Source organism: Chlamydotis macqueenii, chromosome 1, assembly GCF_036417535.1.
Source record: "Chlamydotis macqueenii isolate bChlMac1 chromosome 1, bChlMac1.mat, whole genome shotgun sequence".
NCBI classification, from domain to species: Eukaryota; Metazoa; Chordata; class Aves; order Otidiformes; family Otididae; genus Chlamydotis; species Chlamydotis macqueenii.
Window position 1 is genome coordinate 85,707,287 of NC_141556.1, and position 13,899 is coordinate 85,721,185.

General features: G+C 37.4%; 1 protein-coding gene across 1 annotated transcript in view; it reads right to left on the reverse strand.

Annotated features, from left to right (window-relative positions):
• Positions 1–9,266, reverse strand: part of LOC104481658 (transient receptor potential cation channel subfamily V member 6-like) — a 28,486-nt gene extending 19,220 nt beyond the window's left edge. Inside the window, exons 1-2 of the mRNA XM_086766248.1 lie at positions 9,136–9,266; positions 111–208 (exon numbers count right to left, since the gene is read on the reverse strand). Of these exons, the coding sequence (XP_086622374.1) occupies positions 111–208; positions 9,136–9,266 (229 nt within the window). The remainder of the gene's footprint in view (positions 1–110; positions 209–9,135) is intronic.
• Positions 9,267–13,899: the final 4,633 nt, after the last annotated feature.

Below are 13,899 nucleotides of genomic sequence, written 5' to 3' on the forward strand. Positions count from 1 at the left end.
CATACAATTAGGTAGTTTGAGTCTGCTAATACAGATTCTTTAGCAAACTAACTCATTGTAGCAGGCTCTTGCATTCCACAGAAACCGTTTGTCGCAAATAATTGAATTACCTCTCTGATAGATATCACATGTTCTATCAGTGAGAAGTTTCCTAATGGCTGGCAAGTTGTTCTCTTTGGCAGCCTGGAGGAGTGGGGACTCCCAGATCCTGTAGTAAAGAAAAAGTGGCTGATAAGAAACATAATCAAACACATGGTGCCTCTCTCCAGAGCTAGCACGGCCTTTGCTTAAGATAGTATGTATCTTCAACATTTTCACTGAAAGAGCCCTAATGCGCACCCACTGTCTGAGGTATTTTTTGAATGCAAAAAAAAAAAAAAAAAGCACCGGCAAGAGCAGACCAATGCATTGCTAAAAACCCAGGTAGTTCACCATTTCTTGACTTACTGACGCTTAACCGTATGGTGGCAGCAGAGGGAAAGACAGGAGAAGCAACCAAAATATTTCTGGTTTATATAGCCCACATTTTGAGGCACAGAAGATAGCGAATAATAGGTCATTTTATACCCTCCTGACAGCAGACTAGTTATCTTAGGAGCCAAAAATAGCCAGTGGTTTTTTACACAGCACAGTAAATTTTAAAAGAGTCAGCATCTGAATTACTTCCACATGGAGGGAAAAGAAAAAGTACAAACAAGAACTCACCCTCTGTCATAGCAGTGCTTCCTATAGTACAATTAAAATAATGAGGTCTGAAATGTAGCTCTTCATCATACAAAGTTCTGAGGAAAAATTTGAAAGCTTAGCACGTGAGGAAATTGTTGAGAAATGAAACGTATGCCTGTCCTGGGAAAGAGCATGCCATCAAACAAGTTCCAGACTGAATGGTTCACTTTTAGTTGAAGACTGCCCTTGGGTCTTCCATGAGGCTCTGGGATCCTTTGGGGCTGATGAAGAATTTATGAGTACAGTGACCAAACTTCACTACAGCAAGGTCCTTTGATGCAAACAGCGGACAAGGGAGGTGATCCTCCCCCTCTATTCAGCTCTGGTAAGGCCATACCTAGAGTCTTGTGTCCAGTTCTGGAACCTTCTGTACAAAAGACATATGGAGCTACTGGAGAGAGTTCAGCAAAGGGCCACAAAGATGATTAAGGGACTGGAGCATCTCTCCTATAATGAAAGGCTGAGAGAGTTGCAACTGTTTAGCCTGGAGAAAACAAGGCCCTGGTGGGGTTCTTATCAATGAGTACTTGAAGGGAGGGTGCAAAGAGTTGCCTGCTTGCTCAGCATCCAAATAAGCTTTGTCAATTATCAAAATAATGAGCTGACCACCCAAACCCCACAGAAAGTAGAACAAAATCTATTAATTTGGGGTAAGTATTTCTATTATCCTCAAATATTTTCAGATTTACTTTTTAATTAACAAAAAGTGTTTGGGGGTAGGGTTTTTTTATTTTTGCTTTTATACAAATAAAGAATTCTAAGTAGCCCAAGTTCAAGAGCTATATATTTAAGTGTAACTAAGACCCTCACACCGAAAGGAACAGCCTACGTCTCATGAATTTCCAGTATGAAATAGAGATTCCTCTCTCCAAATACGATGAGTTCAATTTTAGATTTCAGTTCAGATGCAAAGTCTGTGCTTTTATCTCATCTCTGCTTTCTTATAGTACAGATGTTTAATTTGTTCTTAATTATCTAGCATAGCCCAGGTCAAGCTGTAATGTCCGATGTGGAATAAGTCTAAGGAACACAGCAGAACAATGACAAATTCAAACTGATATGAACAATGAGAACATTACCCCTCATTTTCCTACCAGCCCCAGTCTGTCTTTTTACTACAATCTAACATGTGCCAGTAGACTGGATGTTAGTCTTACACACACACGAAAAAAGCATGCAGGACAAATACGTTAGTCAAACCATATACTTGGAGATATATTCAGTGCTCTCTGTTTGTGATGTCCCAGCTTTCCTTGTATTCTGGTATTATTTAGTTACAAGATTTGGGGGATACAATTTATAGGGCAAATACTATATTAAATAAATAGATGTTTTATATTAAGTGATAACACTGATGTTAGAATACATTTTTTATGAATATAACTCTATTACAAGCCACAGGAAAACCCATATCAGAGAAAGAGAATATAAATGGCCCATTCCATAAAATGTTTTCTCAGAATTTATGCTTATTAGGTATAGGATAATTTAAAAATAAAACTATAGGAAAACAGGCAACATACGTTCTGTGGCTTACAGAAACATATATTTCTTGCTTTCAATTATTCTTTTGTGAACAATAGAATATGTCATTATCTTTGGATTTAATCCACCTGAAATGTGTGATTTCTGCACCACTTTAGAGCAGAAAGATACTGATACACTTGAGAGAACTTGGGTGATAAAGCAAAATAAAGAGTATCAGAATAACACAGATAAATAAAAATCATTTGAATAAGTGTAAATTAATGGGTGTGGGCTACAAGTAATAAAAGCAAAACAGAACATGATTATTTATCATTCCATAAAAGAAGTATTTCCTGTCACCAACAGCACCTCATTATCTAAGTCACTCTAGTGACTAGATTAGTCTAGACTAGTCTATACTAGAAAAATGCTGAAGAACAGAGGAGAAATAAAAGCATTCAGAATATAAAGAACCATCCTGAACAAACCAGGGAACCATTCTGTCCTTCAAACTCTTAGCCTTGCTGCCTTGAGAAGTATTCCTTCTTCAGCTTACTCATGCGTCAGTTGCATTACTTGCTAATTACAAGGTGATTTGATGAGAACATTGCATCAGACAAACAGGAACAAAATAAAGAGGCATTCTGAGCAAAAGTTGTAAGATTCAATATTAACAAAGCAAGCTTGCCACCTCTGGCAATATTTTGGCTGAGAAAGACTCTGTGTTCCTGAAAAATGTAAATTTCAGAGGCAGGAAGTGGGAAAGAGGTGGGGTTTCAATAGTATAAACAATACTACAATTAATATGTTGATGCTTTACTGGGTAGGCCTTTATCCCTCAAATGACCTCAGAGAGGAGGAAAGATTAGGCAAGAGACAATGTGGGAGGACCAAACGCAATACCTTTCTCACAAAATTCTTCAAAGCCCTTGTAAACAACTAATCAAATTACAAACCTGCTAAGAGGAGAAACACCTATAGGGCAAAATTCTCAAACCTTTCTACTTAGTGTAGGAACCTCCAATTGGGCTTAAAGAACCAGAGATCTCAAGCCAAATGGCAAGCTGGTGAAGAACACAGAAGAGTTGGTAAATATTATGGCACACTGCCTCTGATGCCTCAAAGGTCCATAGCTTGTTTATATCATATGCTTTAGTCTCCCTTAATTTTCTGTCTCATAATTGGCAAAACATTTTACTCTCATTTAAAAGACACCGTTGTAACTATCAACTCTTTTTTAATACATTACAGCAACATACTGAGCATATAAATGTCAAATACTAGATGAGCCAAATTCACTAAAAAAAAAAAATAAACCAAAGTAATCTAAATCTAGAAACTTCAAAACATTTTAATTTTTTTAAGTTCTGCATATTTAACCAATTTTCTTCCTGACCCATCAAACATAGCCTGAATTTTACATTTTACAACTCTTGTTCCTGTATGTCAAAGCAGCAGCAGGTAAAATCTGTAACTTGGTCTCTTAACAGAGCTGCCTATGGTAGATCCTTAGTTTCCATAAAGTACCATTATGTCACTGCATAGAGAGGGTAGCTTTCAGAGAATGATTCAGCAGAGACCTACTTAGACACTTTGAGAAGATAATTCAGCACATATAAGTTAAGCTCCTGTTCTAAATCATTCTCTTCATCAGCTATGGTGGCAAGGGACACTAAGCTTCCAATTTAGCTAGCTAAGTTAGGTCTGTAATGCTAGGCAGTACTGACATTGCCTTATAGGATCAATTTAGGATAAGCACAGCTACATAGCTAAGCAGTAGTTGAGATGAGCAATGAAAACCACAACAGTATCCACCTGGAAGTGCTCCTGGGTTCTTCTTACTGAGCAAAGGAATGTAGCCATGTTGAGGTACCTAGCAAGCCTTGATCATGCATTACTGTCAATTTTCTTACAGATGATTCAATGATATGCTCAGGAAGCTGTGAATTGTTTTTCAATATAGGTGAGGATAAAATCAGGAACACCTGAAAATCCATTGTGAAACAAAGAGAAGATAGAATGTAGGTCAGATTCTGACTGAAGGAGTCATGTAAAATAGTTTTTAAAAAGGTTAAGGATTTCACAAGTGCTTCCTGCTGGTAATAGATACCCTTTTGGATTTACAGCTTCTTAAGAACTTCTTTTGGAGTGCATCCTTCTGATTATACTTAGGAAGAGATAGAGAGTGCAAGAATAAGTCCATAAGTCTTAACTCTGTTATAAAAAGAAGAATTTGGATTTATAGGGTTATTCTTTTAAAGCAAGGAAATATGTTAAATATGTGAATATCCAGAATATCTGAATATATCAGAATATTCAGAATATATGCTCAACACTCCATCATGAAATTGCCAAAAGAGATACATCTTCTCCCTTCCTTCTGCTAGTATGTTTCTGTAAATGTTTGCAAGACTTCAGGAGAGCAGAGGAGCGCTCAGGGGAAGCTAACCTGTCAGAAAGAGGATCAACGCAATCATCTAACAAGATGCTAAAGAATGAGTTAGTAAGAGCATGAAGTGAAAAGGAGACAGATAACAGGGGCTTGGACAATCAATGCAGGGACAGGGGCAGCAAATTTCTTCAGCATCGACAGCAAAATTCAGCAAACTATCTGGAACCTCTTGTGCATGTCATGTCAAAGCCCCTTCAGCTGACAGCAAACAGAGCTTCTCTGGAAATTAATTAAACATATAACTAATTGCCAGTGCTACTAGACAGGAAACTGATAGAGAAGTCTTATCCTTTCAAATACTTCGCTGTCTACCACACTCAGAAATAGAAATCTCGCTCTGTCACTTCCTGCAGGGCAATCTCCTTACATTAATCTTTTTTTTTTTTTAATTCTGCATCTGAGACCATCCTAAGAATAATCTCATTCTAGAACTCGATTAACAATTCAGCGGATGTTACTTATTATTTATTATCACTGAGTTAGTCATAAAACAAATTTGTTCTCTGAAGCATGACCTCATTCTGTATCAAAACTCCCAATTCTCTTCAACAGATATTTTCTTGCAGTTTTATTCTAGGTTGTGTTCCTCAACCTGTGTCTAATTAGTTTTCTCTAACAAATTTTTAATTTGGGATGGCTTTTTTTTTTCAGAGCACAAATTTTATGTTTACTTCTTCACAAGGAAACCTATAGCCAAGTTTAAGAATGCAAATAGCTTCCTAAATCCATGAGCTTAAGCCACATCTGAGGTTAGATGTGTGTATGTCTGTGCATTGTTGGGGAAATGTGAGTTCTGGAGGTTACACTTGGGAAATTAAGGAGGCTTGTTTTCCATTATGAGACTAAAAGCTTCCATTAGGATGAAGGTGTAACAGCATAAGACAAGAAGAAATGATGCCAGTAATGCCTTTGACTTTATTTTACATGCAGCAGAAGAGTTTCCAACAGGCTGCATCTTGACTACTCAGAAGCATTGTTATTGAAACATATTAAAAATGAACTGGGAGCTGGCATCTTTATTTCACTGGCACCTTTGCCAGCAAAAGAACCAATTAATACTGACAGGCATTGTGGATTTTAAGACAGGATAGTCCTATATTAATTTATGCTCTGAAAACTCAGTAACGTTTAGAGAAATGAACAGCGAAACTATGGTGACATCTCTCATTCACTACCAACTTGAGAAGGATTTGTTTATAAGCTAAAGGCTCTCTGTGTCCCTGTACAACTCTTAAGCAACTCTGTTTAACAGCATTAGGCTGAGCTACTTTTTACTTGTGCCATGTTTGCTTTCAGAGTAAGCAAACCACTTTGCTAATAGGTCTGTGAGACTAAAGAGCCACAAAAAAAAATTTGGAAACTAAGGGGGATATGTATGTTTTTATTGTGACATGTTTGGAATGACCGTAGCTCTCTGCAATTTATGCAAATTTTCCCAAGCACCTCTAATGCATTATTCCTCATAGCACAGATTTCTATAGTTCATTAATGTGTAAAAATGCTTTGTTTTGTTTCTTGGTTTTTGGTTTTTTTAAATGTACCACACAAGTTAAAAGTTTTATTGTTGTTAGAATAATGATGCCTCAGAGCATCCCATACCACTACTTCCTAAGCTTTGTTCCCTATTATTATGGTGTTCCTATTATATTGGGTTTTTATGTTCATATGCTCCATATGCTGTGTAGATCCCAAAGTTTACTTCCAAAGGTAATTCTAGAAAGGACATATGAGATGTGACCACTGTCCCTGGAGTTCCACACTGAGGTACAGGCTGTTTAAAAAGGAGAGTCTTGAACAGAAAGAAACCAGCAGAGTAGGGCAAAATAAACTCAAAGTCCTCTTTAATATTAGAGGATTGTATCCCATTTCCTGAACTTGGATGTCACTTTGGGAAATGTTACATGGTGCAGGATTAAGTCAAAGAAATCCCCTGCTGTGGATAATGCTGAGATCAACTACCAATAATATTTAAAGAACTATCACACATGAAGAAAGAGACTTAACAACAATTCTAGTGAAGGCAACAACTTCCAAACCAGTTAGGTTCCAGGTATTATCATAACCAGTTGTAGGACAGGAAAAAGCATTGTTCTTCTCTTCCAGACTTTCTGTGTACAGTCAGAGCATACTGGTTAAATAGTAACATATTTGCCACTGGCTTTCAATAAGGTAATAGCAGAGTTTAATTCCTGCTTATTACTGTATGTATCCCAGCACTACTAACAGTAAGAACTCAAGCTGAAGCCATAACACTGCCATTCCATGCAACAAAATGACAGAATGAAGTAAAAGCGCTCTTGGCTTACAACAGCTTCTCCACAAAAGCAAAAGTCTTACAAGAGTAGTTCCCATACACAAGTCACCGCAAAATGTTTTCCTGTTGTGTTTTTCTATCTGTACATAATTAAGAATATGAAAGAAATGCCAGTCATCTGCAAAATGTTTATTTTCTTTCTTCTCAAACCTGAGCATCTCTAGGGACAAGAAAGGCAAGAGTAGGACAATAAGAAGGAGAAATGGTCCTGTCCCTCTTTAGGAAAAGATTATCCACGTATTGGCGCTATGTAATTTCTGACCAAATAGCAGAAGGCTAATTTATGTTAGTTGAAAGCTGTGGGAAACATGTAGACCTAAAATGGAAGGGAACAATTGTGTCCTCATGCAACTCTGACTTCACAGACAATGATATTATATGCACTACATGTGTCATTACACTGGGTTTTATAAACACAGAAATGCTAGTTTTAGTGACCACTGGTGTTGCACTTATAGTAATCTAAGATAAATTTATGAAGAAGGGTTTATATGCCTAACAGTTTTTCCGTTTTCAACACACAAGATGCCTGCAGCACATGACTAAGGAGGATTGTCAAGCAAAAAGAAGGTTTAATGGCAATCTAATAGCAGCCTATGTGAAAGGGAGCAATGAAATGGAAGGGACCAAACCCTTCTTGGTTAGAGCAGATGGCAAGAAAAGAGGCTACAGCCTCAAATGGTGATTTTGGAGGTTCAGGTTCAACATTAGGAAAAAAACCTTTTTCACTACGAGGTTACTACAAGACTGCAACAAGTACCTAAAGATATAGTGGAATCTCTGTCCTGGGAGGCATTCAGGACTGAGCTAGACAAAGCCAAAGCCATGTGATCTATTGCTGGCAATAGTCCAGCTTCAAGCAGTACATTAGAAAGAGACCTCCAGATGTCCCCTCCACATCCCTCTGTCTTAAAAATGTGAAGATAATGTTATAATTATAAAAATATTAATCTATTTAGATCTTTCTTTTGCATACATTCATTTCAATATTACAGAATCTCCTGACAACTTATTTTTAAGTTACCTATTATGTTTTTAATGAACATATAAAAATGTAAACACTTCAAGATTCTGTGGAGGCACTATTGTTCCTACTGTCCCTCCCATTTTAAGTGTATTTAAGTCCCACTGCTCTGAAGTAAAATAGAACAGGCTTTTACTATTTGGTCAGAAGTTAGATGATGATATATGTAAGTTCTTTCCCTAAAGACAGATACGTACATTTGTCCCTCTTAAGCTACTATCCTACTTATTTATATATATATATATATATGTGTGTGTATGTGATGCATACATACACATGTACAGATAGATATATTTTTGTCGCACACAGCCACCTTTTTGTCCCCAGAGATATTCAGAGTTTTGTGAGGAAAGAAAAAACAAATTTTACACAGGACTGGAAGCACTTTGTTATTTGGGTACTGCAGTGTTTTGTGAGTGCAGAAATGACAAGGAACAATGAAAAACAGATTCAGATGGATTCCCATGAATACTCCTGCATTCCTGTGTGTGGAGGGAGCAAACCTGCACAGCAGTAACAAACATTCATTCAATATTTAAGTGTGAAGATGCAGGTAATCTTCTTGGTAATATAAGATCTAAGAGGAGTCACTGTACATGTTGACACCCGGGCCATGGGAGTGAGAAAGAGCAGTCTGACCCAGGAATTGACTGACCAACAGAATGTGGGACAACACTCTATCCCACAGTAAGGATAACATTTGGAGATACAGAATGCAGAATCCTTGTAAAAAAAAAAAAAAAAAAAAAAGCCATCATTTCAGCTGACTGCAGCATATACATCACACACATTCTTAGTTATAATTTTAAAAACCAAACAAACCCTTATGCATTTTCTTGTGAGCTTTACCAATGAAGCAGTAAAGACAAGAATATAATTTATTAATCTGTGACTGAAGTTCAGAGTAATTCAATTGTGACCCTATAAACCCATCTGTGAAAGTAGATAAGATTGGAACTCCAGAAGCATTCCACCTTGAAAGAAGAAATCTGATACAGAAAAGTGCTCTGGGGCTGTTTAAAGTTTATCTACTGGCAAAAAAAAAAAAAAAAAAAAAAAAAAAAAAAAAGCCTAAGGGAAAAGAATGAGAATCGACTACAGGGAGAGAGCAGCAGAAGAAAGGAAAGACAAGAAGGCTGAAATGCACTGTACCTTTTCTGTTGGAGTAAGTAGATTTCATCCAGGTGTTTATCCCAGGATTTTTTGCCTTGCAACTTCTGACTTAGTCCATTCCATATCCGGAAATAAAAGGGCTTGCTATCCCCAAATAGAGGTGCCCCCATAGCATGTCCCATTTTCTCTCTTGCCAAGCTCCCTGAAAGCTAGCAATCCTCACTTGGAAAAAAAGCTGGGGAAAGCTCACTACAGGTCACCACTCCTCCAGCCCTAGTCTGTTACTTACAGAGGAGACTGTCCGTCAGCTGCATCACCTGACCAAAGTATGTGTGAAAAAACAAAATAAAATCACTTGTCCCTAGCAGACCATAGCTTAAGCCTCATCAAGTACTTAGTTTCCAAAATAGCCCAACCCTAAGGTGTGTCTGATTTAGAAGTAGCTCACCAGCAGCCTTACCCCTCACAAAGACCCTATAGAGCACCAAAGAGCTCAGCATCAATGTCCTATGTTTCTAGTATTTCATTTCTGAAGTCCAGAATTTAGAAGTAATCATCCTCCTTATATATCTCTGAATTCCTCTGGAAAGCAATATCTAAGCAATTTTGAAACAGAGAGCTGAACAGGTCAGGCAAAACACCTTTTAGGTAAGTGAACATGTGAGAACGTGCCTTAAAAGACACTGCGCTCTGGGAAGGTAGTATAGAGGAGGACACACCTCCCACCCAACTGTCTGCAAATCCCATTAAGGAAATTATCATTATAGTCTCCACCTTCTCTGTGTCAAACAAACTCACTTTACTTCACAACTTGGAATAAGAGTTTGTGTAATGTGCAAACTTTGCATATTTCCTTTTTCTTTAATGTTCTACAATATCTTCTGGGGTTTTTTTCACATTTCTTCCAGAAAAACTTATTTAGGAAAGGGATGAAAAATTCTATTTAACAAAAACTAGTTTTTGATATAGAAAAAAAAATCATCAAGGTCATAGAGGGTGTCTGCAAAGCAGTAGAAAAAATATCAGAGTGAAAAGAACTTCCTGTAAAGAAGCTACAACCAAAAAAAAAAAAAAAAAAAAGCTCCTAGTTTCTAGTATTCTTTCCCTAAAGACTTGTCCTAATATTCTTGCACTTTGAATCAACAGAAATGTCCCTTCATTGTTACTCCTGTTGTAGTGGAAAAGCATTCTGTCCAGGGCAGAATCAGTAGGTAAGGGAGAAAAAAGGGTAAAGCAATAGGGCTGAGTCAGCTCTTTGAAACTCCTGGTTTATCTAGAGGTTACTTAGACTTACCAAACCAGGACTCACATCCAAACTTCTGTAAACTCGTGATGTGTCCTATCCTATAAAAAATTAAATCACCACACAGAAAAAAAAAATGCTTTAAGGTAAATTTGAGGAATTGTATCCTAAAATGTAAGAGTCCAGTTCTAGGAGGAAGTGTCAAGTTAAACTGTCATAATGGGAAAAAATTACTACTTGCTACGTTGAGAGTTTAGAGTGTACCACCAGCGAGATGTTACAAGCAAAATGTGAGGGGTTTTTAGCAATACAATAATGTATCCCTCCTAACATTCTTGAGGAGGGGAAGCAACTCTACTCAAAGTTGAGAAACGTATTTAGAAGTGTTAAGTGGCTATGATAGACAAGCACAATCTCTAGTTTTCTAGGCTGTTCTCCCAAGCAAAGAATACTTTCTACTGTCTCCCCAAGCAGTAAAAGCCCTAGAAGACTGGCGTCAGCAGGATAAGCAAGCAGTGACACATTCCTCCCTCTTCTGGGCAGCAGTGCTACTGCCACCCAGACAGCAGCTCTAAGGTACAAGAAGTGAATAACAGTCAGACAGCAGATTGAGGAGAGAGTTCTTAGCTAGCCATGAAGACAATAGCTGCAACAATCAGTGCAGTTCAAACAACTGCAAACCAGTATCTGAGATGGACTCCCCACATTGTCATGGGGGGCTCATTACAGCTGTTATTATAGCTTCAGATTGCAATAAATCTGACTCAATAATTTTTGTTTACCTACTTATATGGATACAAAATCTTAATACTGCAAAAGAGTGTTGTGTTGTTATTCTTGATAGACATCATTTGCAAAGGTGATAGAATAAAGAGATGAAAGATGGATGAAATCTGTAAGAATATTGCATAGACCAAAGTCTCTTTAGCAGATCATGGCCATACATCTTAAGCACTGCTGGACTTTCAGCCTAGCAGGAGGCTGTAAATACTTTTTCAAAAACTAAGGACCTGACAAGTTTTAGTAGTTGAGGGGCCGATTGTAAGCCTGTACAGTTTTGGTGTGTGTGATTTCTGCTGATATCTGCTTTTAGCTCTGGGTATCCCTTTCCATGGCTCCTCAGTCATGCTGTGACTCTGGCTCCTAGCCTTCATTCTCAAGGCCTACCTTTAACTCCTGACATCATTCTGTTCCTTGCTTGAGGCTCCTACTGCAAATAGAGTCTTTATCCTGACTGCCAGTGATGCCTTTTCCTGGAGTGTCTCTTGACTTCTCTTGTTTCTGACTTGGGCTGATTTTGGCTGACCTGATTCCTGGAATCTTTTAATTCTAACTTGGCCCTACCTAACAAATATGACAGCTGATGTCAAAATCTCCTTACATACAATTTTCCTCCTATGTCCATAGGCCATAGGTAGCAATGTAAATATGAAGAAATGCAAAGAACAACCTGGCTAAAAGTGTTCCTGACACCATAGTGTCTAACACCACTAAATTAGAAGCAGACTAACAACAATAAGATGATATTGGTTCTGTGCAGTTCAGTCACCTCATGGTTCTAGGGGATCTACCAATATTGTATATGGCACAGTTGGGATATGCTGCCCTTTGTAGAACTATAGAAACTATGTAATTAAGCCAATATGTGGAAATACTTCAGTAACAACCAAGGAATTTCTATTTCACACACCTCCTACAAATAAAAGAGAACAAGAAAGCACTTTTGCCAGTGGGGATTGTGATCTTGCAGAGACACTACTCTACACTTTTTTATAGAGCATTACATTTCTTTTTGGTCAGCCTAGATTAAAAAAAAAAGAAAAAAATGCAAAACAAAACATAAATCTGAATATCTAAGTATGAATTAATTGACTTTTCGTGACCCTGAAACTTAAGTTAGCCTTTTCCAGCAACATGCCTGAAAAGGAAAAATTATTACACTACAAGAAATTTTTCTACATAGTCTTCAGTTTTCTCTTCATCCCAGCCTCTTCAATTCCTTCTTTTTTTGAACATAAATAAAAATGGCTATTACCTGGCCTATTATAAATGTAATTTCAGTGCTAACGTAGAGACAGACATAATTTGCACAGTACATGACATGGATTCCTTTCATTCTGAATGGCCCTGACCCTTACATTCCATGTTCTCACAAAACTCCTGTTAACCTTCCTGGAAATTCTGAGTGCTGAAGGTATGTAGGATTGAATCCAATGTGCTTATCTGATGACAAATCAGGATGAGAGTGTAAGTTCTTTTTTTCTCTTTCTTAGTTTTTTCTCTTACAGTTTCTTTAGAGGGAGGGAAATTGCAAGAGCTGGGTGATATTTTAAAGTTACTACAAAGATATAAGTGTAATCCTAGTCTTTCACAAAATCCCTGAGAATATGAACTGTGGTTAGCAAGAAATGGAGAAGATAGAAGGCATTGTAAAAGTAAGGAAGCTTTTTGAACCTAAAGGAGGCACAATTTTAGCTGCACATGGTAGAAGTCCTCCATTTTTATGTTCTGAAAAGATTTTAAAGGTTTCTGTTAAGCACAGAAAAGTAGGTAATGAATGGTATCAGGAAAACTTAGACAAAGTGGCTTTTGAAGAGAAAAGAAAGAAAGGGAAGTCAACTTACTTGTTATGATGAATTGAAATTCTCTTCTACATTTGTCTTCCAAATTTGCCCCTCAAGTCCCTATTAAGCATCTGGTGGACAAATAAAGTAGCGTAATTAGATGCTTAACACATCTTCAGAGCAATATACAGCCATTGAGTTGTCTTGGCTAGCCTATAGCCGACTGAAGTTGTCTATGTCAGAGATAAATATTGACCCAACCATTCTGCTTGGACAAATTTCAGCACAAAGATTTGCATATTTTGCTGTCTTAGGGACAGCATCAGAACCACAGGCTGCCAGGCCACTTCAGCAGCTCTTATTCTTCCACTGCATATTTCTCCCTGTCTTGTTCCATATATTCTTTCTGAATAACATATATGCTCAAATCTTAAAAATAAAATAAAATTTTCTAATTTTTACTCAAATTCAAAAAAATCTTTCACCTTACTTCTCATAAAAATTTACTTGTAAAAAATTCTCACTTCAGAAATCGCAAGATAAATTCTGTGGTTTCAGCAATGGCAAAAACTAAGTGCATGGATTCCACACCCAAGTTTAGGCTACCATCTTAAGAGCAAGAGTGGAAGTGCAACCTACAACCAGACTTCAGTCTTTCAACATCAGTCCTGCACATTTCTGGGTATACTGCAATTCTTTGTCTGAAATTGCAATATCCTATAAAAGCTCTAAAGATGTGAGTTGTGAGATAAAAAAAAAAAAAAGAGAAGAGCAGAAGTATAGGATAAAGCAACGAAAAATAACAGTTTCTGAGTACAGACAGAATACAGAACAGAAAGTCAAGAACTTGCCAAGTCAGCAGTAAGCAGTGATGTAGTATCTCCATGTCTTAATCTTCCATCTGAGAAGGCTGTAATAATGACTAGCCAACAACTGCTTAATGTATTACAGATATGTTAGGGAAACTTGTTGGGCTGTGATATTTCCAGTTGTTCA